This window comes from Heterocephalus glaber, unplaced genomic scaffold, assembly GCF_053883595.1.
Source record: "Heterocephalus glaber isolate CG9 unplaced genomic scaffold, H.glaber_assembly_v1.0 deba00001428, whole genome shotgun sequence".
Classification (NCBI taxonomy): domain Eukaryota; kingdom Metazoa; phylum Chordata; class Mammalia; order Rodentia; family Bathyergidae; genus Heterocephalus; species Heterocephalus glaber.
In genome coordinates this window covers 19,249,758-19,273,927 of record NW_028258293.1, presented here as the reverse complement: position 1 = coordinate 19,273,927, position 24,170 = coordinate 19,249,758, and the positions used below count along the sequence as shown (strand labels likewise).

Genomic DNA, 24,170 nt, shown 5'->3' with positions numbered 1-24,170 from the left:
AACATTAATTTTAAATTGTGCTAAATTTATTGATATAAGAACACTTACCAGAGCTTCTGGAGTCATTATAGTTTGGGTAGCTAGGATTATTCTAGTCATGCTCAGTTGCTTAATTACAAACTAGATTTAACTGCTGCTGACTAAAACTAAATAAAGCTGAGTTGCCAAAATTTTTTCATCTAATGTTGAAGACAAGCTCCAAGGAAGACAGCAATATTGAAGTGGGTTGCCATAGTATTGGATCACCCACTCCTGTTTCCTAAAGGGCTGGGAGAATGTTATTTCATATCATAGCATGAAGAAATTGGTGGGGATAGCACAATCATCTTCGAACATTACTGTAATGGTTGTTCTCCAAGAATAAAATTTCAATATGCTGGCTTCGACATGGGCTAACTTCAGTGATGGTGAGGGATCCTGAGGTGGAGAGGCCAGGCAGAACATAACTGCTATAGTCACACTGCACACAAATACCAAGTAGGGTCAGAGGGGTAACTGAAAGGTTTGACCTACAGATCTTTGGTGGCGGCTAAGTGATCATGGAGTTTCTAGTACTAAAATAGATGGATAACTTACTAAGGACTTAAAGAGACTTGTGCACATGAACAAACTTTAAATTGGGAAAACTAAGAGTAATAGTTCTTATCCATTTCTTAGTTCTGGGATGTCCACAGGCCTTCAGTATATTCTATGTGCTACTGAGAAAGGAGCTTGTGATTACAACACAAGTATGTGTAAATCTTTTTCTCAGCCTTCCCTCAAAGAGACATATGCTTATTTGCTAGAGTAAAACCATGCCCAGGGGTAAGGGAAACATTTTGACATTTAAATATATTATCAGATGACAGTGTTTATCCCTGGTAACCCAGAACGCTACACTCACAAGACTCACTAGTCTTAACCATATTTATCCTACCATCCAGAAGAAGCTGGCCTGTAGAGCTCTTGAATGGCTTTATAAAGTCTCAAATTTCAGGGCCCCCACAGGAAGGAACACTCTGCTAGATTAGAGTGTTACTCTATCAAGGGATTAGCAAATTACAGTCTGAAGGCAAGTAAGGCCTCCATCTTGTTTTTATATACCTTGTAAGAATGGTTTTAACACTTTTAAGAATTGTAAATAGAAACAAAGACTATGTGATGGATAAACTATAATATTTATGCCTATAATATTTACTATCTGGCGGTTTAAATTAATAGTCTTGCCAACTCCTGTCCTACAGCATTCTGTGCAGTGAACCAGTAACCAACATAAAATGCTTCCTCTTATATGTAATACATCAGATGGAAAACCCAGGATTGAGAAAAATAACCTTCCACAGTTACTCCTACTGATCTACTCATAAAATGTATTGCTTTCTATTTCTACAACTTTGAGCTTTGCCTATTTAGAGGTCTTAGCAGCCAAGGAATGATCTTCCCAGAAAAATCTAAGAATGATTTCACTTAACTGGAAGTTGATTATTACCATTAGTTGATTATTTTGAGTTTGCATGCCATTGGAAAAATGGGGGTGGTGGCAGCCCACTATCAGGGGAAGTATAGTGTTGCTATTTACTGAGAGCAAGGATGATGTTTTGAAACCATGGGATGCTTTGTGTCATCTCCTAGTGTTGTCATGCACAATGATGTCAAAAGGAGATGACAGTAATCCAGGTAGAAACAAGCACTCAAATTTCTCAAGTTTGAGACTTAAAATCATGTCAAAATTTCAACCAGCTGCAGCTGCTGGCAAAATAAATGTAGAAGATGATGGGGAGACATAGTAAACAGTGGCCTGAAGGCCAATTGTACAAATAAAGATGTAGTGGCTATTTCATTTCTTTGCTATTTTGTATATATATAATCATTCCCATTGTCTTGTTTTCTGTCATAGTGTATATAAGGTGTGTTTGTAATTTGGTTAATGGTTTTGTACTTTTTAATTAATTTTGATAATTATACTATAGTTATGCAAGATGTTACCATTAAAGGAACCTACAGGGTATTTTTACAAATTTTCTATAAGTCTAAATTTATTTCAAAGTTTTAAAAAAGTGCAATTGTTATCAAAACAATATTTTAGAAATACATGTTACAAAAGTGATGAATTTTAGATGCAATTTGGCAATAAAAATGTTTGATCATTTTTAAAAAATGCAAATTAAATATACTGTATGTTAGAGCAATACCAAGAATTTTTCTTCTAATTTTTCTTTCATCTCTCTCTTTGAATCTATGAAGGACATACTGAAATCTCTAGATTTATCTTACATGTATGGCTCTTAAATCATTCATTATAGGTGTATGCCAGACCAACTTGTTCATCTTTTAAAAAATTTTTACAATCTTTAGCTGGTTCTTTTCATAAAAGTTAGCTCTCATTTCATGGATGCAATATTCTCTCATAATCCTCTGTGGATTTAAAAAATATATTTAAGGTATTCAGAAAATGCCTGACACCACACCCAATATGCACTAAATAAGTATAAATAATTTCAAAGATCCTTCTCTGTTTAATAACTATTTGCTTAGGTGTTCATTCTTTTGTTCCTGCCTTGGCTATTTCCTGTTTCCTGTGTATGATGTCTTTTCTGTTTATCATAGTTCACTCTAGTGATTAGGAGGAAGGGATAAGATGCAATCTAGGACAGGAAATGTCAGTGGCTAACAGTCCTGGACACAGCTCCCTGGACACTGCCTCACTCATCTGCCCAAGTTTCCAGTCACTGGGCCAGCTAGAGGCAAATACTATTCTGGAGTTTGAAGAGAGTGAATGGGAGAAGCAGCCAACTCGTACAGAGGTTTCAAATCCCATTCTCCAACAATTATCCTTTATGGCTGTTCTAGGACACTGTATCCTTTCCCTACCCTCACCACTCCCAACTCCGTGTTTCTTACACCCCTGAGAAGTCTGACTCTTGTTCTGCCAGTCTGATCCCAGTTCGGTCCTCTCTCAGAAAGTCCTCAAAATTCCAAATCTGATAGTAATCTCAGGCATCAATAATTCTGGTTTGCTTTTTAAACAACCCAGGGGTATGGTCATCTGATGAACTCAAATGTATGGTTCAAGATTACTATATTTTCATGAAGGAGTTGACTCCTACTTCTTTGATCATATTTTTTCTCTGAACTTAGTGCTTTGCACAAACCTTGTTATTTACAAATGGCTATGTCCCTTCCCCACCAAATTGTGAATAATAGAAGATATGCTCTCCAAAGGTCTAATATAACATGTCTACCACATTATTTTCTTTACATGGTCTTGCTGAAGTAACTTCAGTGTTTCAAAACAAAAATTTTAGTATCATTAAAATTTGGAAGTTACTACCATAAACCAAGAATGAAAAGGTTCACCTTGCCCTATGAAGAAAGTGAGTAGGATGAACAGTCCTAGGAGAAACAATTAGCTTATTCTATCTTAAAGAACAAATAGATTTTTAACATTTTAGAAAGATTCATTTCTAGGCAAGTTTAAGCTAACCAAACATCATTCCTCTGTATTCTTTAGGAGCATAGCAGTAGATGAAAACACTGTGGGCTGTTTTTAGGTAGATGTGATTTGGAACCTCAGGTTTGCCACATACTAGCTTTGTGAAACTGGAGAAGCAATGCGAACATTTCAGTCTGTAGAAGATGCCTTCTAAAAGGGCTCACAATGATCTTTGCCTCCTGGTATTTGTGCCTTGTGTATTACCCCCTCCTGGAGTATGGGTTGGATCCAGTGATTTGCTTTCAATGAAGAGAGTATAACAAAAATGATGGGATGTCAATTTGAAAGGTAGGTTTTAAAAGAAAGATTTCATTCTCACTAGCATTCATTTGCTCACTTTGATAGAACCAACTGGCATGTTGCAAGCTGCCCTACAGAATGTGTTAAGGAAGTTCTAACAGCCTAAGAGAAACTGAATCCTGCCCCACAGCAATGAGTTTGGAAGAGCATCCTTCCTTAGTGCAGCCTTGAAATAAGTGCAGCCCTGGCAACACCTGCACTGCAGCTTGTGAGAGACTCTGCCACAAGGATTCATCACTCGTGGAAACTGTGAGGAGTAATTTGTTATAAAACAGGTAATAGAGCCTTAGTTTCCTCACCTTCAAAATGAGGTTGATAGCCTGCCTCACAGTTATCATCATTAAACGAATAAACACCTAATACTCAGTATATAGTTAAAAAAAAAAGGTTATTACTAACTTAAGTCCACTCAAGACCTCTATACCACGCAATGTTACAACATTTTGGGTATTAAAAATAATTTTTAAGAATGCTACAAAACTTTATACAGAGATTTTACGTAATTAATTACTTGACTCAAAGCAGGGCTTTGAGCAAAAAAATAAAATACTTCTCTTAAAAGAGATGAAGAAGGCACAGCACGGTGGCACACTCCTGTAATCCCAGCACTCAGGAGGCTGAGGCATTAAGATTGATGAGAGTTCGAGGCCAGCCTGCCCTACACAGTGAGACTATGTCTCAAAAAACAAAAAACAACAAAAAAAGAGATGAAGAAACTAGAAGGTCAGAGTACTTAAGTGATTTGTTCAAGATTTCACAATTTGAAAAGTATCAGAGCTGAGATTCAGATTTGGACTCCTTTCCCACCACTACCATGTGGACATTCAACCCTTACTTAATAAATATTAGATATCAGACATTATTTTAGGTCCTGAGAATACAGAGGTGTGTAAATAACTCAAGATTCTTACCCTCGTGAAGCTTACATTCATTCCCTTTTATATTATATAAAATTGGAAAAAAGAATTTAAACTTTTCATTAAATATTTTGTTTAGTCTAGATTTATGATATTAGGTATTTTATAACTTTTTTTTTTTTTTTTTGGTTCTGGGGATCAAACTCGGGTCCTTGGGCTTGGAAGGCAGGTGGCAGAACCACTGAGCTAAATCCCCGGCCCAGGTATTTTATAACTTTGAAATACAACATTTACCTTACCAGTAACTTCATCTGGATTCTTTAGTGCATTTCACTAAATGGAAGGAAAAAGGTAGAGGCTACTTTTCTATGAAATCTTGAAATTGTTTCAAGGAGAGTTTAAAAATTAAGCTAAAAAACAAAACAAAACCCAACAATAAAATTCCTGAGTGTTTCCTTTATTCCTCTACCCACTAAGAATTTTGGGATTGCCTTTTGGGGGAGATCAGGGAAGGGCTTTAGCAAGCAGAGGCATACCTGTGTTTCAGTATTTTACTGGCTAAACTCCAGATAAATACTCTATAGATACAAATAATTCACTGATTATGGTAACTTTTTTTTTTTGGTACTGGGGATTGAACTTGGGACCTTGCGGTTGCGAGGCAGGCGGTGGAACCACTGAGCTAAATCCCAGGCCCTGGTTAAGTTTTGTCTTGAATATTAGGCCTTTTTTTTTTCTTAAGCTCTATTCATCTCTTATGTTCTGGTATAAAGTTTAGGGGATAAAAAATGTCTTTTTTCTTGAGGATAAAATCAAGCAAAAGTAGAATACAGTAGGTTCAGTTTTGTGGTGTTATGCCATTTCAGGAGTATTGAACTCAGTTGATGGAACAATATGAGAATTTCCTACCTGGTAGTTGACTATGAAAGTATTAGCAAGACTCACAACTTGAAGCCCACAGCATATTAGAGTTCCAAATTGTGTTTGGATACACAGCCATTAGTTTTCTAAACTAGTTTGTCAGAAATATCCTTCCTCTTCCTAAGGCCTTTCTGAAAAGGGATGTTGGCTTAGTTCTTGATGAGACCTGTCTGGTGCCATTATAGTGCTTTGATAGATCATATTTATAATTAAAAGCTAGGACAGATACTTGAAAAGTTAACTGCTGCTAAGTTAGATGTATTTATTCTACAGCTATCCTCACTGGTGCCTCATAATAGGTGTTTGGTAAATGAATGAATCTAGAAAAGCCTTTATAAAGCATTCCCAAAGCAGATGAAACTTTGGCTACATCTTAATGATTTTTATGTTTACTAGTGTAAGGGGTGATATTTAACCCTTTCATTTATACATCTTGAATAGTAGAAGTAACATTTTGCTCTTTTTTTTTTTTTGGTACCGGGGATCGCTTGGGCAGCAGGCAGTGAAACCACTGACCTAAATCCCCGGCCCAACATTTTGCATTTCAAAGGTCCCTTTCTGAAAAACTCAGCATAATTCCCAAGTGTTAGACAATTAATTCTTCCATAGATATAACATGGTTATATAACCCACAGGGATCTGCCTAACATTTATTAAGTACCTGAGAAATGGATATCCAGTGGTTTTAAAATATTAATAGCATAGAGAAAACTTTGCAATAAAATCTCTTTCCAAACTTACCTAGTGTTTCACTATTCAGACCAGGGTTCCCCTTACATATTTTGGGCAGGGAGGTAGAGGCTACTTCTTTACGATTCAAAAATTAAGATAAAAAGCTGCCAAGTGTAGTGGTACATGCCTGTAATCCTAGCACTCAGGAGGCTGAGGCAGGTGGATTGCTGCAAGTTTGAGGCCAGCATGGGGTACATAGTGAGTTTAAGGACAACCTGCACTACAGAGACCCTGTCTCAAAAAACAAAACAAGGGCTGAGGATTTAGCTCAGTGGTTTCACCGCCTGCTGTGCAGGTGCAAGATCCAAGTTCAATCCTCGGTACCAAAAAACAAAACAAAACAAAAAAAGCTAAAAAGTAATCCCAACAGTGAAATTTTTACTAAGAATTCCAAGGTTTTCTTCCTGGAGGGACAGGGAAAAGTAGGGAACAGCTGTAGTAGCAAAAAAAGATGGTGGTAGTTGTCAACTTGAAGAATTATTAGTTAAGGCTTGAGGCTCATCATTCATCTCTTTATTCAACAGGAGAAAAAAAAAGCAAATTTGAGCATGTCTACAGATCAGACCTTTGGTTAATGTACTACATTTCTCTATGACAAATATGAATAGTCAATTTCACAGTGACACAAGGAGTGACACATAGTGGTGTATGGGAGGAAAAGTCTAAAGTATGGACCCTACTCTTAAGACTGAGACTCTTTTAATATGTACATTTTCCAAAGTGAAGCTCTAACATGCAAGATCACCTCACAAGTCTTTGACGGTCCCAGGAAACCCAATTTTGCATTTTCCAAAAGATAATCTACTATGTGCTAGATAGTACAACTGTATTTATGGATCCTTTAGGGAATTTATGACTTTGACAGAAAGCAACTATTAAGGTAGAAGATCACTTGTGGCTGATAATTTTCTCTGTAAAACGTGATTCATTAACTTAAAAATTCCATTATATTTATCAGGGTGGTCTTAAACAAATTAAAGGAAAAACAAATGGAAGTTTTTAATATCAAATTTCAATTATATATGCAAAAAATTATACACATGATTCATGACTAGCCCAGACTAAATAACATTAATTTTATTTTCAAGTTGCCCCACTAAGAGAAATAAAATGGCATTTAATGGTATCTAATGTCAATACATGTACTGACTTGGCTTTTGGCTTTTATTTTATGAAAATATTACCAGTGGCATTGTTTCAATGGCTGTACTATAATAGATGGCTGAATACCTAGGAATCACTTAGTTCAGAATGACACTGAACATTGCAGCTAAGTTTACCAATAAATTCTAGTTTTATATTGCTTTCCCTTTATATCATGATCTTGATTGTCTATGATAACAGGAAACCCAATTTAAACTATCTTAATAATAAATGGCATTTATTAGCCTAGGCAACAACAAAAAATTAAAGGCAAGGTAGTTAAGTGTGGTTCAATTTGGCCCTGGTTTAATTTTCCTTAGTTTTGTTGGCTTTGCCCTTCTATATATTGGCTTTATCCACAAATTGGTGGCTAGGGAGCTGTTAGGATTCTAGTTCCCACACAAGGGACTTTTATCTCGAGTGAGGAAACAACTGTTTTGAAAGTCCCTCCAAATACTGCCCTTGCTTTTCACTGGCCTGTATTATGTCATGTGCTATTCCCAGAACAATTCCTGTGGCCAGCATAATACTAATTTAAATAAGTTTAAAGCTAGATTCCTTAAAGCTAGATTTGTTAAAATTAATGGCATTATACTCGGCAGCATTTTCAAACAGTGAGTTATAACCCAAGAATGGATTCTGAAGTTAATTTGTGAATCGTAACTGTCATTTAAAAAATTAAATAGAATGAATGAACCTTGAACACACATATACACTTGGATCACAATGTAAAATGTACTTTGTGATTTGGGATCAAAAAATAGTTTGAAAACTACTGATTTAAAGGTCTGATGCTCTGGTGACTCAGCTAGCTGGAACTAACCATTTTAGTTTCCCCTTTAATGTTTTCTAAATGTTAAAGCATGCCTTCCTTTCAAAAAAGCCCTTCATTGATTCCATCCAGTAAGTATTCATGATGGGGTAATCTATAAATTGGTTTATGGAAAGTATTATGGTAAAAGATTCATCAAAAAACCTTGCCCTTGGGCTGGGGATTTAGCTCAGTGGTTTAGCTAGCTGCCTGCTGAGGAAGGGCAAGGACCCGAGTTAGATCCCCGGTACCAAAAAACCAAAAAGCTTGCCTTCTCCCCCTTTTTGAGACAGGGTCTCACTCTGTATGCTGTGACTTACTATGTAGCCCAGGCTGGTCTTGAACTTGAAGCCATGCTCCTGTCTCAGCCTCTTGAGTGCTGGAACTATAAGCATGTGTCACCACACCTGGTGTGGAAAAGTTTGTTTTCTAAGAAAAAATATGTATTTCAAATAGCTGAGCACTGAGTCTAATCTTTATTTAGGTTTAAAATTTGATCTTGAGGGCCAGGGATTTAGCTCAGTGGTGCCATGCCTGCCTCGAAAGTGCAAGGTCCTGAGTTCAATCCCTGGTTCCAGAAATAAAATAAATAAAATTTGATCTTGAGAGCCAGGCATGGTGTTGCATGCCTATAATCCCAGCACCTAGGAGGCTGAGACAGGATTGCCTCGAATTCTCTTATGTAGCCTGGGCTAAATAGTGAGTTCAAGGTCAGCCTGAATTACATAGCGAGATCCTGCCTGGAAAAAAATTTTTTTTGAGTTGAGTGTAATGGTGCAGGCTATAATCCCATCACCTGGGAGGTGGAGGCAGGAGGATCACTGTGAGTTCCAGGCTACCCCTGGACACAGTAAGTTGAAGGCCATCTAAACTTCATAGTGAGATGCTGTCTCAAAAAAAACCAAACCACCTTATCTAATAAAAATTTTAAGAGTTCATTCTAGTTTAATCGTTTTCATTTAATAAATGAAGAAACTAAGGCCTAGAGAGGGGGATGAAGTAATTACTGTGAGGCAGTTAATTAGCTGCAGAACACAAATCTCTTGATACTTCAGAATTCTTTCCACTGTCTTAATTAACAACAGTTACACTTAAAGTTGGAACTAGACTTACCTATCCAGCAGGTTCCAGACCTACCTTTAAGTGCTAAAACTCCATTCTCACTGGCCATGTAATCTGTAAGATAGTCCTGATAGGTTACAGGAGAGGTGAACAGTTGGGATTAAGTTGGGGAGGGTCATTATTAGAGCAGAAAACAGGGTCTCAGCCAATTAAATTGGATTAAATGCAGGAATCTGGACTCCCAGAGAAGGTTAAGAGAAAAGGACTGAAAAATGAGGTCTTATAATGCAAAAGGTTGACATCCTGAACAGGATCAAGGCTTAGGACAAGTAATCAGATAAGAAATAGTTATCAAAAAAAAAAAAAAGAAATATAGTTATGAGACATTAGAAGCCAGACACAAACATTACAGCATTGGCTATCTCAAACTAGGTGATTTTTGTTTTTTTGGTACTGGAGATCGAACTCAGGTCCTTGCGCTTGTGCAGCAGGCAGCGAAACCACTGAGCTAAATACCCGGCCCTCAAACTAGGTAATTTTAAGACAGGGTCTCACTTTGTAGTTTAGGCTGACCTTGAACTTGTGGCACTCCTACTGCCTCAGCCTCCCTTGTACTGGGATTACAAGTGTGCACCACCACACACCCAGCTGTTTTTTTTTGAGACAGGGTCTTGCTGTAGTCCAGGCTGGCGTTGACCTCATGTTGATCCTCCTGCCTCAGCCTACCAAGTACTGGGATTACAGGCATGTTCCACCACACCCAGCTCAAAGTAGGTAATTTTAAACTGTGGGATTAGTAGACAAAAGTATTGCATGTATGTAAAATTATGATGTATCTTTTTAGATAATTTTATTTGATAGGATTTTATCTATACTCTTACATAAAAATAGTCCTTCCTTGGAATAGATGGCTAATGTTGGGTGAATTTTTGGGGGGAGGGATTTGAGACAGGGTCTTGCCATGTAGTTCAGGCTGGCTTTGAACTCAGTATATAGCCCAGGATGGCAATCCTCCTGCCTCAGTCTCCCAGTGCTGGTATTGCAGGCATGCACCACCATGCCTAGCTGTTGGGTGAATTTAGGAAACACAAGACCTAGATTATACTCTCAAGTCACTATTTGATGCTTTTAGAAAAGTTTCAAAGCAAAACTGACTAAATTCTGTAACTTACTACACAACCTTATATTACTTAATCCTATAATTATTGTATAATTATTGTAAAGATTACTGATAACATACAAAGCATCTACTAAGGTGTCTAATATAGATACTTAATAAAGTGACAAAGGGGCTAAAATCTGGATTTAAACTGCTTAATCTTGCTACCCCAGATGAGAATGGGTCTGATGACCTGAAAGCCAGAATAAATAAAAATTTGTGTGAAGTGTGCAATCAAGTTTAACTGAGATGTGGTTGAGAATGACAGAGAACATGTTGCGCACATGTTATTTCTGATTACCCTTTGTTAGATTTACATACACTCTCGGTTAATCATAATAAGTCTTCAAAGAAGGTATAATTGTATTTTCACAGATGAGATAACTGAGGTTCAAGAGAGTTCGAATGATGTAATCAGCTGGTTAAGCAATGAAATGGGCACTTGAACCTAGTCATTTTACCATATTCTACCTTAATGAGATATCTCTATTCCCCAAAATAGGAGACAGGTTTCAGTAAGTGGGATTATATAAATAAAGGTTATCAACACTAGCCCTTGACTACAGAAGCAACACAAAATGTTTTAATACTGAATTAGTGACTAGTGTTTTATAATGTGACACAGGAAAATTAGTCCAGGACAGGAGGGTCAGTCTCTTGTAGTATTCCAAAAATATTGGTAGGACTTTCAGTTTAACCGTCTTCAGTACTGTACAGAAAGATCTCATTAGTTTAAACTACAATATTTGGAATTTGCAATAATCTATATAGGAACTAGAAAGAAAATATCTGAAAATATTTTCTGTATTTCCCCTTTCAATAGTTCAGCTTTCATCACAGAACTATGACATTCCTCAATGACTTCTGCATAATGGCCACACTGAATTCTACATGGGATAACCGAGCCAACAAAAACAAAAGATAGTATTGGGTTCACACAGTACCATGCCTAGCAGTGAAGTAAGACACCTCTATTCCATTTTTTACTGGTTCATTTACACCAACACTCTTTTCTTTTAATTTACCTCAGTAAAGCCTTTTGCTAGACAGTGGACACACAGATCTGGGTAAGAACCTCTAAGAGCTCAGTCCAGTAACAGTGAAACTCATGAGACCACCAGGATTCAGAGTTGCAACAGACCCTCCAAAATAAAAACAATGTAAAATAGGATCAAACTAGAAAGATACAGAGAATAAAAATATCTGAAGATAAACTAAGTCAAAGTATTGAGAAGCAAATAGGAATCTGTCAAAAAGCTAGATGAGAATGAAATAGTTTTTTGAGTCCTGGAAGTATGAAACAGCGTGATATAAGGAAGAGCAAGCAGTTCCATGGGATTGGAGGGTGGCAGGGCAAAAGCATGGCTAGAAAAATGGGTAGGGATTCTGACACGTAATGCTAAAAACTGAATTTTATTTTGTGTACCATCATTTCCCAGTTATGGCTATGGAACCCTGTGAAAATTGCAATGTAAAGAAATGCCAAAAACAATGATATACTTGATTCTTTAGTTTTCTTAAAAATCTAAATATAAAAAAATTTGAATAATTTTATTTAAAACCTCAAATACTAGAAATGAAGTAAATTAAATTGTCTTTTATTTTCACTTACATTTAGTTATCAAGAGACATGCAAAACTGTCCAATTTTAATGAGAACAATGTTTTTGTGTCTTTTTATCGCATATCCGTTTAATATTAGGTGTAATGTTACTAAGACGGATCCGCATATGAGGTGCAGCATCAAGTCTTTTTCTATATTTTGTTTTTGTTGCAGCATAATATGAAAATCCTGTTTCACACAAGTGCATTGTAGCAAAAGGAAGAAGCACACGAACTGCACGTCTTGCTATGCTTGGGTATTCTTGAATTAGGCTACTCCAAAAATCATTTAGTGAAAGTTCACTGAAATTTTGTTTCACTTGAGAATCAGATGTTAAATCAATCAGGCTTTCATAATCCCGTGCTACTAATGAGGATGGTTTAACAGTTACTGTAAATGGATTTCTAACCCACACATTACTGTCATTTGTTACAGGAAAGTATTTTAGAAGGGTAGCACGCAAACCCCTTAGGTGCTGCACAATGGCACTGCAAATATCTTTATCAACTGTAGAATTAATTTCAGTCAAAAAGTCACTGAGTGTAGGAAAACAATCAAAGTTTTCTTCTTCTACAGATGAGGCCCAAAATTCCAATTTTCTTAACAATGATGACATTTTATCAAACACTGTAAAAACTGTTACATTTTTCCCTTGCATTGACAGATTAACCTCATTTAATTTAGTAAAAATATCTGCAAGATATGCAAGTCTTAGCAGCCAAGATGAATTTGTTAAACAATCAGATAGTCGAAAAGCAGAATCCATAAAAACCAATAATTCACGCCGAAGTTCAAAAAGTCTTACAAGAACTTTACCTCGGGAAAGCCACCTTACCTCTGTATTCAGAAGAAGTGCCGTGTGTTGAGCACCCATTTCTTCACATAAAATTTTTAGTAGTCTGGATTGATGTGGTCGAGCTTTAATGTAATTGATGATTTGTACTGCTTGATCTAACACATTTTTAAGAGATGTAGGCATTATTTTAACTGCTAGTGCATGTCGATATAATAGGCAGTGACTGCTGGTGCTTTCGGGAGCCACATATTTTATCAAGGTGACAGCCTCGGCAATTTTCCCATATGTTGCCCTAGAAGCATCACTACAAACATCAACACATTTTTCCCATTCAATTTCATGTTTCTGCATAAAACTGTTGATGCAATTGAATATTTCTTCACCTGTAGCATTACTTTGCAAAGATTCACATAAGAGTAGGTCTTCCTCAATAGATTTATTAAACCTATAACGAATAAACACAAGCAGCACAGCAAGTCCTGAAACATCAGCTGATTCATCTAGTTGTAGTGAAAACCCATCACAAATTTTTAGTCTACAAACAAGCTCTTCTTCAATGTCAGCAGCTAGATCCTTAATTCGACGTGCAACGGTACTGTTTGATAGTTGTACTGCATCTATCTTCTTACTATACTGTTCATCAAACATCCGCATCACTACATCTTTTGCACAAGGTTTGATAAGCAATTCTCCAATAGTATGAGCCTCTCCACTCAGGGCTATATGGTAACTTACATTGTATGATGCCTCTGTAGCACTTTCGTTATCTGTGTTGACAATTTTAGGTGTTGGGGGTTTATTATTTTCAGGTGAATCAAGATGCTGCTTGAAAAAGCTAATGTCTTTGTCTTTATATGCAGCATGTTTAGTTTCCAAATGTCTTCGTAGCTTACTTGGGGCTAAAGAGCTATTTGATAAGATTTTCTTACATAATACACACTGAGCATGAGGTGCATCTCTATTTCCAAAATAAGTAAATCCAAAAGATAAATAACTTTCATCATATTTTCTCCTTTTTGGTTTCTTACTAAATGTAGTCATTTTATTGGAACCAGACATAAATTTGACCCTGGAAAGCTCACTTTCTGATTTTTTAGAAACTGAAGGCTGCAACTGTTCATCTTCACTTTGTAATATTCCAACTTTTTGATCATTTGATTCAGATACAATTTGGTAACAAAAAGATTCTACTTCTTGTTTAAGACTTCCTTGCTTCAGCAAAAGATCCATGGGCAATGAGTTTGTGGTACAAAACATGGTTAATTTAGCATTAACATTGAGTATTACAAATATGTTGAAATTATAAGATAGGATACAAAAAAGTCGAGAGATGATATATAATAACACATCAGTTAATCTGTAAATGCTGCCTATGCATCAATGCGCAGATGGAACATCACACGTTCTTTTATCAGGTGATCTCTCATGCGACTTCCTGGTGCTCTCAGGTATGGCACACCTTTCTTAAAGGTAGATTATCACATAAAAATAAAAGCTATAGAAATGAGTTTAGTAGTCTTAAACTTATATTTAAATAAACTTATATTAAACAATAAAGAAAAACTATTATCAGCATCAATCTTTTTCTCAAAACCCTTATTCATTTAGAGTATTAACATTTTATAAAAAAGGTGGGAACCATTAGGCTAAGAAATAACATAATAAGAATTAAGAATAACGTAAGAATTGATAAACATATTTTTAGGGAAAGAACATATTTAGAAATATATCCCATCGCAAAGGCTGGCAAATATTTTGCAAAGGGCTGCACAGTTGGCTCTGCAGGTCATATAGACTCTGTTGCCCTACTCAGATCTGTAGCCTTAGCATTTCAGCAGCCATAAACAAAGGGTAAAAGATTGGCCATGGCTGTGTTCCAATAAAGTTCTACATATACAAACAGTATAGACCATAATTTACCAAGCTCATCTCATGTAATATAGCACCTTGGAATCTCTTAGCTTTTTGATGCCTACTGTTATTAGATGTATTAAGTATTGATACTATTAAGTCTCCATAGCAACAATTCTAATGAGCTATATTAAAACAAAAAAAGTTCAATGTGTTGCAAGACAGAATTCTATTGTATCCTAAATGTTATATGTTAACAATGAAGAATGATCTTAGACCAAAAGTTAGGTACTCTTTCTCTGGACTTAAAAAATTACATATGCTTACATTATTTTAATTAGGACTTATTCAAAGTAATGTATATTTTTACTAATTACTTTGCATTCCATTATACTATATGAAGACTTAACCAGGACCCTAAGAAAATATAAATTCTTATTTTAAAAGCTTTTTCTTCATATAATAAAAAAGCATAATGTAAATAGCAACGCAAGCTCAAAAATCTCTAAAAATACTATTTTTTATAAGTTAAGTTTTTTAAGTTAGACAAACAAATTGTCTAAACAACTATAGCTACATTTGACTCAGGCTTTTTAATCTCGCTACAGAATAAGAACGATATTCTCATGTTAGACCCTGAATCAAAATGGTTCTCTTGTTAACAGGTAGACAGGGTAAGATACCTGAAATGAGGAGTACTCCCTTCTGCAATGAAAACTCCACTTTGGCAGCTTGAAATGTAGACTCTTCAAAAGAATAAAATTAAGGGATGGGGTGGGAAGGGGAGTAACCAGAAGCCTAGAATGAGAAAAATTAAAATTAGACACTGCAACAAGTTACAAACCTCTAAGACAACCATCCATGCATTGCAATTTATTTTAAATCTAAGTAGTGAGTGACTTTTACTTGCAGTGCAGCTCTGAAACAGAAGATGCATAACTTCTAGAAAAGTAAAAATACTAATATTTTCATCCTGCTTAATACTTGCCAATTTCACTGCTTTGAAATGTTCTCCTATGCATTAACTTCATGAAATGTACATAAAAAAAAACTTTCAGAAACTAAACTTAAATTTAAAAAGTACAGCCCTATCTTAATGTCTCTAAAAGCAAGTAACGAACTAAAATGGAATTAATTTTACATGGAAGTGTTACATGAAATATACCTTTGGCTATACCATTTTGTCCCCTCAATAACCCATCTCCTAAGGCAACTAATATTTATTGAGTAATCATTGTTTACTATGTGCCTGTAACTGTGCTCAATTCCTCATACAGATTAGCTTAACCTTCAAATGAGAGCTAGCGATATTAAAAATCCCACTTCAGAGACAGAGATTAAGTCACCTCCTAAATTAACATTATCGTTTAAGAAACAAGCACACAGCCCAAAGTTTGACTGCACAGCCCACTGCCTAGTCATTACTGGTGTGTTCCTGAACATTCTATTCCCTAAACATTAAAAAAAAAAAAAAAAAAAAAATCCGGTACCAGGAATTGGCGGTGCAGAGAAATGGCTTAACAATGGGTTACAACTGCCAGAAAGTCAACAATCTCAAATTGACAGAAGTCTTATTTCCTATTGGGAGCAAAAGAGCAGTGGACTCTCCTTCATGGTTGCCAACTTGGATTTAGCAAGGTAACTTTGCGGAGACACTGGTTCACCTAAAGGATTAGGACTCTTCTCCCTTGCTGTCAGAGGACAGAAGAGTAGAAGCTTTATTTCCCTAAGGAAGGCCTCATCTCTACTTCAGAGGTGTTACCCGAATCTCTTGAGGACGAAGAATCTGTATTCCCTTGAGTAAACTTTCCATTCCACTCCCCGAAGAGGGAAAAACACTCATCTTTCCTCTCTTCTTCCTGTTAAACTGACAGGCACCTCGATCCTTCCGCACTTCTTCGACCCCCAGATGGTTCCACATGTGAACAATACGCTCTTAGGGGCAGAAAGGCAGGGCTGGAAAGCAGCCAATCATCAAAGGCAGGGTGGAGGTGGGTACAGACAGTCCTGCCACACCTTAGTGCTTCTCCACAGGACTACCCCGACCTGCGGCCCGTATCTACCACCCCTCAGCTCCTCCCTCTCACAGGGGCTGCTGGCCCGAAGATCGCCACCTCTGGGCTGGCTTCCGGCCGCAGCCCACCCTCGGCTCAGGGCTCCTCTCGCGTCCCCCGGCGGTCGCCTCCGCTAAGAACCACAGGAAACCAACTCTGCATCCAACACCTTCTTTCTACTTTCTCTCCATCAACGACGGAGAGAGCGGTCTTGGCCGCGGCTGCGCTGCCCCGTAGCGCCACGGTCCCCAGCGGAGCCCACAACCGCCATTTTGCACAGCTGGAGGCAGCGGCCATTTCGGAGAGCACCGCTTAGCCGCGATGGCGGCTCTGCTCCTCACCTTCTCCGAGGCCTGAGCAGGGTCAAGAGCCAGTCGTCGCAGACTGGAAGGAGGAAGAAGGGAGGAGGGGGTGAAAAACAAAACAGGAAAGGAGGATGCGGGGACAGGGTGATGCTCAGCTCAGGGACATCGCTTGTGCCACCTCCATAGAGATCCGATTCGCTGCTGGCGCGGTCCTGGTCTGAAGATAAATTTAGCACTATGGAGCAACCGAACACTACGGTCTCCAGGAGCGACTCCGCCGCCGTCCAATCAGCGCCCACGCAACTTCCCTTCACCAATCCACGCTAAGAAGTAGGGCGGGAGCAAGGAAACGAACTGCTAGGTTGAGACTTCGCAACCGAGGGCCTCGCTGGATTCGGGCTAGCGGTTCCGCGCTGGTCGTGAATCGGGTGTTCTCAAACTTTTCCGGACCACGGCCGCCCTGACGCTAATTTAGAATACAGGTTCCCTGGTGCTGCCAGATAGAGTTGGTGACCGTATGAGACCGGAATGGAGGCTGAGAATCTGCGTTTTTGTCAGCTGTTAGCTCTCTGCTTTGCTTGGTTGCCTTGGCGGCAGAACCTTCGCGACCTCTTTGTTCCCGGGTTCGTACCCAAGCCTCAGGTCACGGAGCCACCTCCTCTGTCCCTTGATTTACCGACTCCCGACTGGACCCCACATAAGTCGGTGGCCCCCACATGGGCTCAGGAGCCGCGAGCGGGACCGGGAGGGAAAGCGCCAAGTCCGCTATGGGTCTGCCGGGGAGTTCACATTTCATGGGTTGCAGCGTTCGGGAGTTCTATGCCATCGTTCTACGCCTCCCCTCTTATTTATTTATGTGGGGTTTTTGAGACAGGGTGTCGATATTCAGTTCAGGCTGTCCTTGAACTCACTAGTTATATATCCCAGGCTGGCCTCGAACCCGAAGTAATCCTGCATCAGTCTCCTGAGTGCTGGGGTTACTGGCGAGCGCCACCACATCCTGGTGTGACCAGCGCCACCAAAGGCTGCCAGTTGTGAGCTTTTATTTTCTGTGAGGTCTGTGGAAATCTGCAATCTGTTTTTCCAAATTGGTAACTAAGGTAGACACCTTTCTGGGGAGTGAGAATGAATTTGAATTTGTTAAAGTACGGGTAACATTAAATAGTGGGTCCCGTGGTTTGCAAGTGTTTTAGCCTTTTGAGGTTCCATAGAAACATCTAGACGAAAGTTGGATGGTGTTTTTCAGGCACTGCACCAATGACAGAAAATGCCCAACTTGGGGTCAAAAGCAACGGTGGATTCTAGTTGTTAAAAATACGTTTCTTGAACCCGGGTTTTAGCTCAGTGGTTCCGCTGCCTGCTTCGGCAAGCGCAAGGTCCCAAGTTCGATCCCCGGTACCAAAAAAAAAAAACCCCCACAAAAAAACGTTTCTTCCATATGTGATCGAATGTTGTAGGTAAATATGCCCAGTCCTTCATATCATCATTTTCGGGATTGCAATTTTGGGAGTTGTGTAGGTTCAGAATAATACTGGAATATCTCATTTTTATATTTTATATTTCAGAAAAATCTTTTACATGTATGCTCCCAGTCTGATCTTAAAACATCTGGTTTACATCTTCATGAATTGGGAAAACCCAAAACACTAAATTGATAGAATAGTGTTTAAATTCTACTAAAAGTCGAATTTAAGTTAAATCCAAGAATGTGCTAACGGTTCTTGCAACAAGACTTTTTCTGTAATTGCTTTGTAAAACTATAAAATATTGGCTAAGACATAAAAAATATAGACAGTGCTTGAATACATAGTATGATTCAAGGGCTGTTGTACACACTTTTTAAATGTATTCTTTTACTCTTCACAACAACCCTCTTGGTAAATGAGATCAGGCCTTATTTACAGATAAAGACATAAGGAACTAATAACTTGCCCAGGTTCCCAAAACTAATTGGTGCCAGAGCTTGGATTAAGTGCAGTGCTGGTTGTGGGAAATATACACTGTGTGTGTGTGTGTGTGTGTGTACAAACTTATATTAGGCATAAAACTATTACAGGCATATACCAGTTAAAGCAGGTAGAACCTCACCATTAAAAAGGAACTCCCTTTGTTAACTTGGGGCTGAAGAACTTTGATAAATTTGCAGCCTCAGTTGCTGTAGGAGGGCTGAGATGACAATTCTGTTACTGGTTGCTTGGGTTAGTTTGTGTTGTAGTTAGGTTGTCCTGAAGCAGATGAAGAGATCTGGAGCTCTGGAGCCAGTATTGTGGGTCAGTGTCCCACTCGTGCCTTTTGCCCTCCCTCAGTTTGTAGATGTGAATGGGCTGCCTTGGGAAGAGCCGCTGAGGCTGACCCTGAAAGAGTTGACAGCTAGAGGCCATTGCTGCCCCAAGAAAGGCAGCAAGCCCTTACTTTAAAGAAGGATTCAAGTGGTGCATCTCCATATCTGCTACAATTCGTTATCTTAACATGAAGATGCTACATTAATACAGTTTTGTTATTTCTGTGAATATTTTCATCATTATAATGGTATGTGCTGTATTAGCTTTTCTTTTTGGTACTGGGGATCAAACTCAGGACCTTGTGCTTGCGAGGCAGGCAACGGAACCACTGAGTGAAATCCCCAGCCCTATTAGGCTTTAAGATGCACGAAACATTTAAGAAAATTTTATGACTACATATATAAGATTGGCTTATTGGTGTTAGATTTATAGATTTATTATAGATTTGCAAAAGTTAGATAAATGCTTATGGAAATTTCATTGGCTAAATATTAGATATATTACATTTGTAATTGTGGTTTAAAATGTCTAAGAAAACTTTATTACTTGAGTATGCAAATAACATTAAATATCTAAGAAATATTTACCCTTATGGTTGTGAATTAGACTGTAGCAGAGCATAAATAAGTGAAAGTGTCCATATTTTTATTAATAAGTATGAGATTTATAAATAGACTAATATTTCTAAATTAAGCTTAATGGTTTAAGACATATGATTTTATAATTTTAACATGTTTTGCCTTTTAGTAAATGAGCTAAAATGTCTATTATCAGTTTTATTTTTTATAGGTTTAACTTGCTCCCAGGACTTTCACTATTCCCTCCATGTTCCATGATTCTCATAATTATGACTTACTCTTGAATTTCAGTTAATTTTCAAGCTTGTAGATTTTTTTAGCCCTTAGATTTTCTATTTGAATATATACCAATAGTTTAGGTTCAGCATGTTCAAAACTGAAGTAATTCTGTCCCCATACTTATAACCAACAACTCAGTTACCTCATTTTTGTTAAAGATTTTATTCTTTTAATATTCTAAACTGGCAAAATTGGAGTCAGCAGTCCCTGTTAATTCATCTTCATATTCTATATGACTGGGTATCGAGTTATTACTTTCTGCTAATGTTCATGTCCTTTCTTCCATTATTTTTATATATTCCTCAGCCTAGGCTCAAGAGGTTTCCCTTCTGAATAACTGCCACAGTTGTGCTAGGTTCCGTTCTCTTTCTGTTTTACCACTTTTACATGTCATTCGTATTTTAAGCCTTCACTGATTAGTTCTTCTATGTCATGGCATAGGATCATAAAACTTTACAGCTGAAGAAAATTTTAGAAAATAACAATGCAATCCCCTTTTCCTCAGTTTTACAGAAAAGTGAATTTCAGAGTTACCACATGACTGATTTCACATTGAAATTGGTGACAATGCTGGACTAATTTTCAAGGCCCATGAGGCATGTCTTAGAATTCCATTTTTACTACCATTGTACTGATCATTAAACTATTTATTTGATAGAACACTGCTAATATTTGTTGATATATAAGCTAAACCATCTTTGCCTCCCTATTAATATGTCCTCTTTTTTTTACCAGTAATAGAAACTTAATGTACATGATCATAAGCAAAATAAATAATTTCCTGGCTCACACGAGAAAGTTCATTGGTAGAGGCATGGATGGATTCAGTGTTGCAACTGATGACTGCTTGACTCTCTTAGTAGCCTGTGGCATCCTCCATCTTATGGGAAGAGAGAGCATCCTACCAGCCACATTTATACTGTACACAAATACGCACTTTATCCAGAATGTAGATACTAAAGCCATTTGCGTATTCAAAATGAGCCTCGTTGGGCAATCAGCTCTTCAGCTTGGCTTTAAAATTCCCAGAAAATGGTTTTGTTTTAACTTTTTTTTTTCTTTCAATTTTATAGCTGCAGAGGTGCTAGGTAAGAAGTGAGTGAGGTGAGGTAAGGACAGAAATGTCTGGAGCTCCTTCCCTTCAGCTAGTGATCATGTAATATGAAGGTTAGGTGCTCTGGTTTAAGGGCTCAAGTTTGAGGTGTTCATTTTGTTGTTTTGCTTTATTTTATTTTAATTTTTGTCCCAGCAATGCAAGCATAGAATTTTAAATTTTACCTAGGTGTGGTTGCACACACCTGTAATCTCAGCACTTGGGAGCCTGAGGCAGGAGGATCTCAAATTTGAAGACAGTCTGGGCTTCTTAAGTGAAACCCTGCCTCAAAAAACAAAGAGCAAAACAAAAAAAGTAGTAGTATTGAAAGGATTATATATAATAACAACTCAGAGAAATTCCTTGGTTTCTTTTTCAGATGTAAACCCTTGTAACATTATGTGTCATTTCTTTTGGCGTTTACCTTCACATGTCTCAGTAACGTGCAATAATTGCTCACTTATGGTCCATCATTGTTCTGACCTCAAAACTAGTTGCCCAAAGATTTGTAAAGCCTTCAATTCACTGGTTCAGTCCTTCAGTGTCCCAACCCCAAATCTTGGGAGAAGAGTCTGATTGTCCCAAGTTATGTTTTCTTACCAGGTTCCAGTCCACTGACTCACCTTTGAGTGAGCTGCCCTTAAATCAAGTCTCTACTCTGAACTGTTGTCAGGGCTGGGGCAAGCTGGGTGGGTGCTCTATGGTGGTTAATAATTTGCTGTCTGATTGTAGCTGTTATCACAGATTGAAGGATTTGACTAAACTACAGCTCACTAATAATAGACCTTACTCTTTAAGGCTAGAAACCTAAAGACTATTTCCCAGAAGACCTTATAGCATGGGTTCAATAACCTAGTTTCTGTGTTGGAGAGAAATGAAAATTGAAAGGTGGGTGGATTTCTGACACCTCTATTATTTTCACTACCAGGTGTTGGTTTTTTCTAGCAGTTTTAGCAGAGGTCCAGTTACCAGGTTCTGAGGTTCTGGGGACTTCTAGAAATTCTTTCTAGGTCCTCCTTGTCCTGAACAAATTGGACAAAACAAGTGCAAAAGGGAGCAAGGTTTTACATTTATTAAAGGTAGGAGAAGAACTATGCTCAGCAGAGTTAATGTAGGCTAATTAAAGTAGGAAAAGAAGAACTCTGCAGCATGAGCGCAAACTACTGTGAGAGAGAGAGCACAGTGGCCAAGAGCTTGATGGTGGCCATCTTTTGCATCCTCCACTCCTCAGCCTGACGTCAGATCTAGGCCATCCTAGCAAAAACCTGCTTGAGTTCTCATGAGAGGAATTAAAGAGTATGCGCTGTTTGGTCCTAGTGCAGGGCTTTGGGAACTTTTTTCTGTGCATTTACTGTATCTCTGTACTCAACCACTTGCTCAACCAGATCCCCACACTGTAATTTCCTGCCTTATTTTCCCCAGGAGATGTAAATCCCCATAATTCTTTATGGGATGCTGAGCGTGCGGAGGTCTCTGTCTTCATATAGCTACAGTACTTCCAGTTGAAAGGGATTGTGTTCTCTCTTCCTTGGGATGTTGTAGCTCACCAGCTGGGTTAAAAAACAACCAAAACTCAGAAGACAATGAGAAGAGTTAGTGTCTCTATGTGGGGAACTGTTGAGCTGTCTGTTGACTAGGAAAAAGCTTGGAGCACAAATACAAGAAGGAGTAGGTCAGATTTCCATGCTTCCTATTGAGAAAAAAAAAGTATGGCAAAGAGGGATGTTAGAGAAATTACCAAGAACCTGAGTGTCTTCATATCCCTAGCAAGATTACTCAAAGTGTGGGTCTAATGAAAAACGGGAGTCTCAGTATAGGTGCCCATTTAAGCTGTGGTGAATTAGGGTCATCAGTGTCTCTACTTAACTGCACTTGAAGCAGCACTGGGACCTTGCTTTTTGAAGAGGGGCCTTAGGTCTTTCAGAGGTTTACAGGAATGCCTTTCTTCTTTTGAATGGTCTTTTTTCTCAGTTCAGGTAGAGCTGGCTTTATAATTTCCAATCTTCCCCAGGGTATGCCCCTCTCCTCTGTAAAGGTTCTAACAAAGGAGCTGCTCTGAGCTTGCCAAGGTTAGTGGGCAAGTTTTGAAGACCTGTTATGTGGTCACCATCAGTCCCTAGTCCTGTGAAAATTCAAGTGACCGTTTCCCATGTAGGGTTATTTTTGTTTGTTTTTTGGTTTTTTTGGTACCAGGGATTGAACTTGGGACCTTGTGCTTGCAAAGCAGGTGGCGGCCCATGTAGGATTATTATAGCTTGTGACTACATCCCTTGTGGAAGGACCAGTTTAGTGGTTCCTCAGGAACTGGGAATCAGGCTGGGGTGTTGGGGGACTGTAAGGCTGCCTTTCTTGCCTCTCTACCAGCCTTTTGATTTCCCAAGGATACTTTAGACATGTCTCTTGGGAGTCCTTTGCAATGAATGACAGCAACTTGCCTGGGAAGATGGACTGTCTCCAATTTTACTAGTAAATCTCTTAGTAAGGGAGTAGGACACCATGGACCACTGTAAAACTCATGGGTCAACATTTGACCTTCAAATTGATGCATCAAAGTGGGTGGCTAGGGCTCCCCTTAACCCTAATTATAGCTATAGATCTAGAGGAGGGTTTTCCAGAAAAGGGAGTTGAGTCTATAACGAACTGAATTTGCTTATCCGTGAAGTTCAAGGTCATCCAGGGTTTCTTTTTTTTTTTTTTTTTTGGTACCAGGGATTGAACTCGGGACCTTGCACTTGCCAGGCAGGCAGCATCACCACTGAGCTAAATCCTTGGCCCTTTTTAAAATTTTATTTTTTTTTTTTGTACCAGGGATCGAACTTGGGTCCTTGTGCTTGTGCAGCAGGCGACAAAACCACTGAGCTAAATCCCCGGCC

At 38.3% G+C, this 24,170-nt stretch overlaps 2 protein-coding genes across 2 annotated transcripts; both read right to left on the bottom strand.

The window, feature by feature from the left end:
• Positions 1 to 322: 322 nt before the first annotated feature.
• Zbed5 (zinc finger BED-type containing 5) lies at positions 323 to 13,509 on the bottom strand. Its single transcript, XM_087212030.1, has 2 exons — positions 12,895 to 13,509; positions 323 to 460 (listed from the first exon to the last, which is right to left on the bottom strand). Exons 1-2 carry the CDS (start codon positions 13,507 to 13,509, stop codon positions 323 to 325), a joined length of 753 nt encoding a protein of 250 aa, XP_087068156.1.
• LOC101709519 (uncharacterized) lies at positions 12,040 to 17,861 on the bottom strand. Its single transcript, XM_004851425.4, has 4 exons — positions 17,742 to 17,861; positions 17,102 to 17,388; positions 15,390 to 15,504; positions 12,040 to 14,318 (listed from the first exon to the last, which is right to left on the bottom strand). The coding sequence occupies exons 1-4, from the start codon at positions 17,859 to 17,861 to the stop codon at positions 14,226 to 14,228; spliced, it is 615 nt and encodes a 204-aa protein (XP_004851482.2). The 3' UTR covers positions 12,040 to 14,225.
• Between the last annotated feature and the right edge of the window lie 6,309 nt (positions 17,862 to 24,170).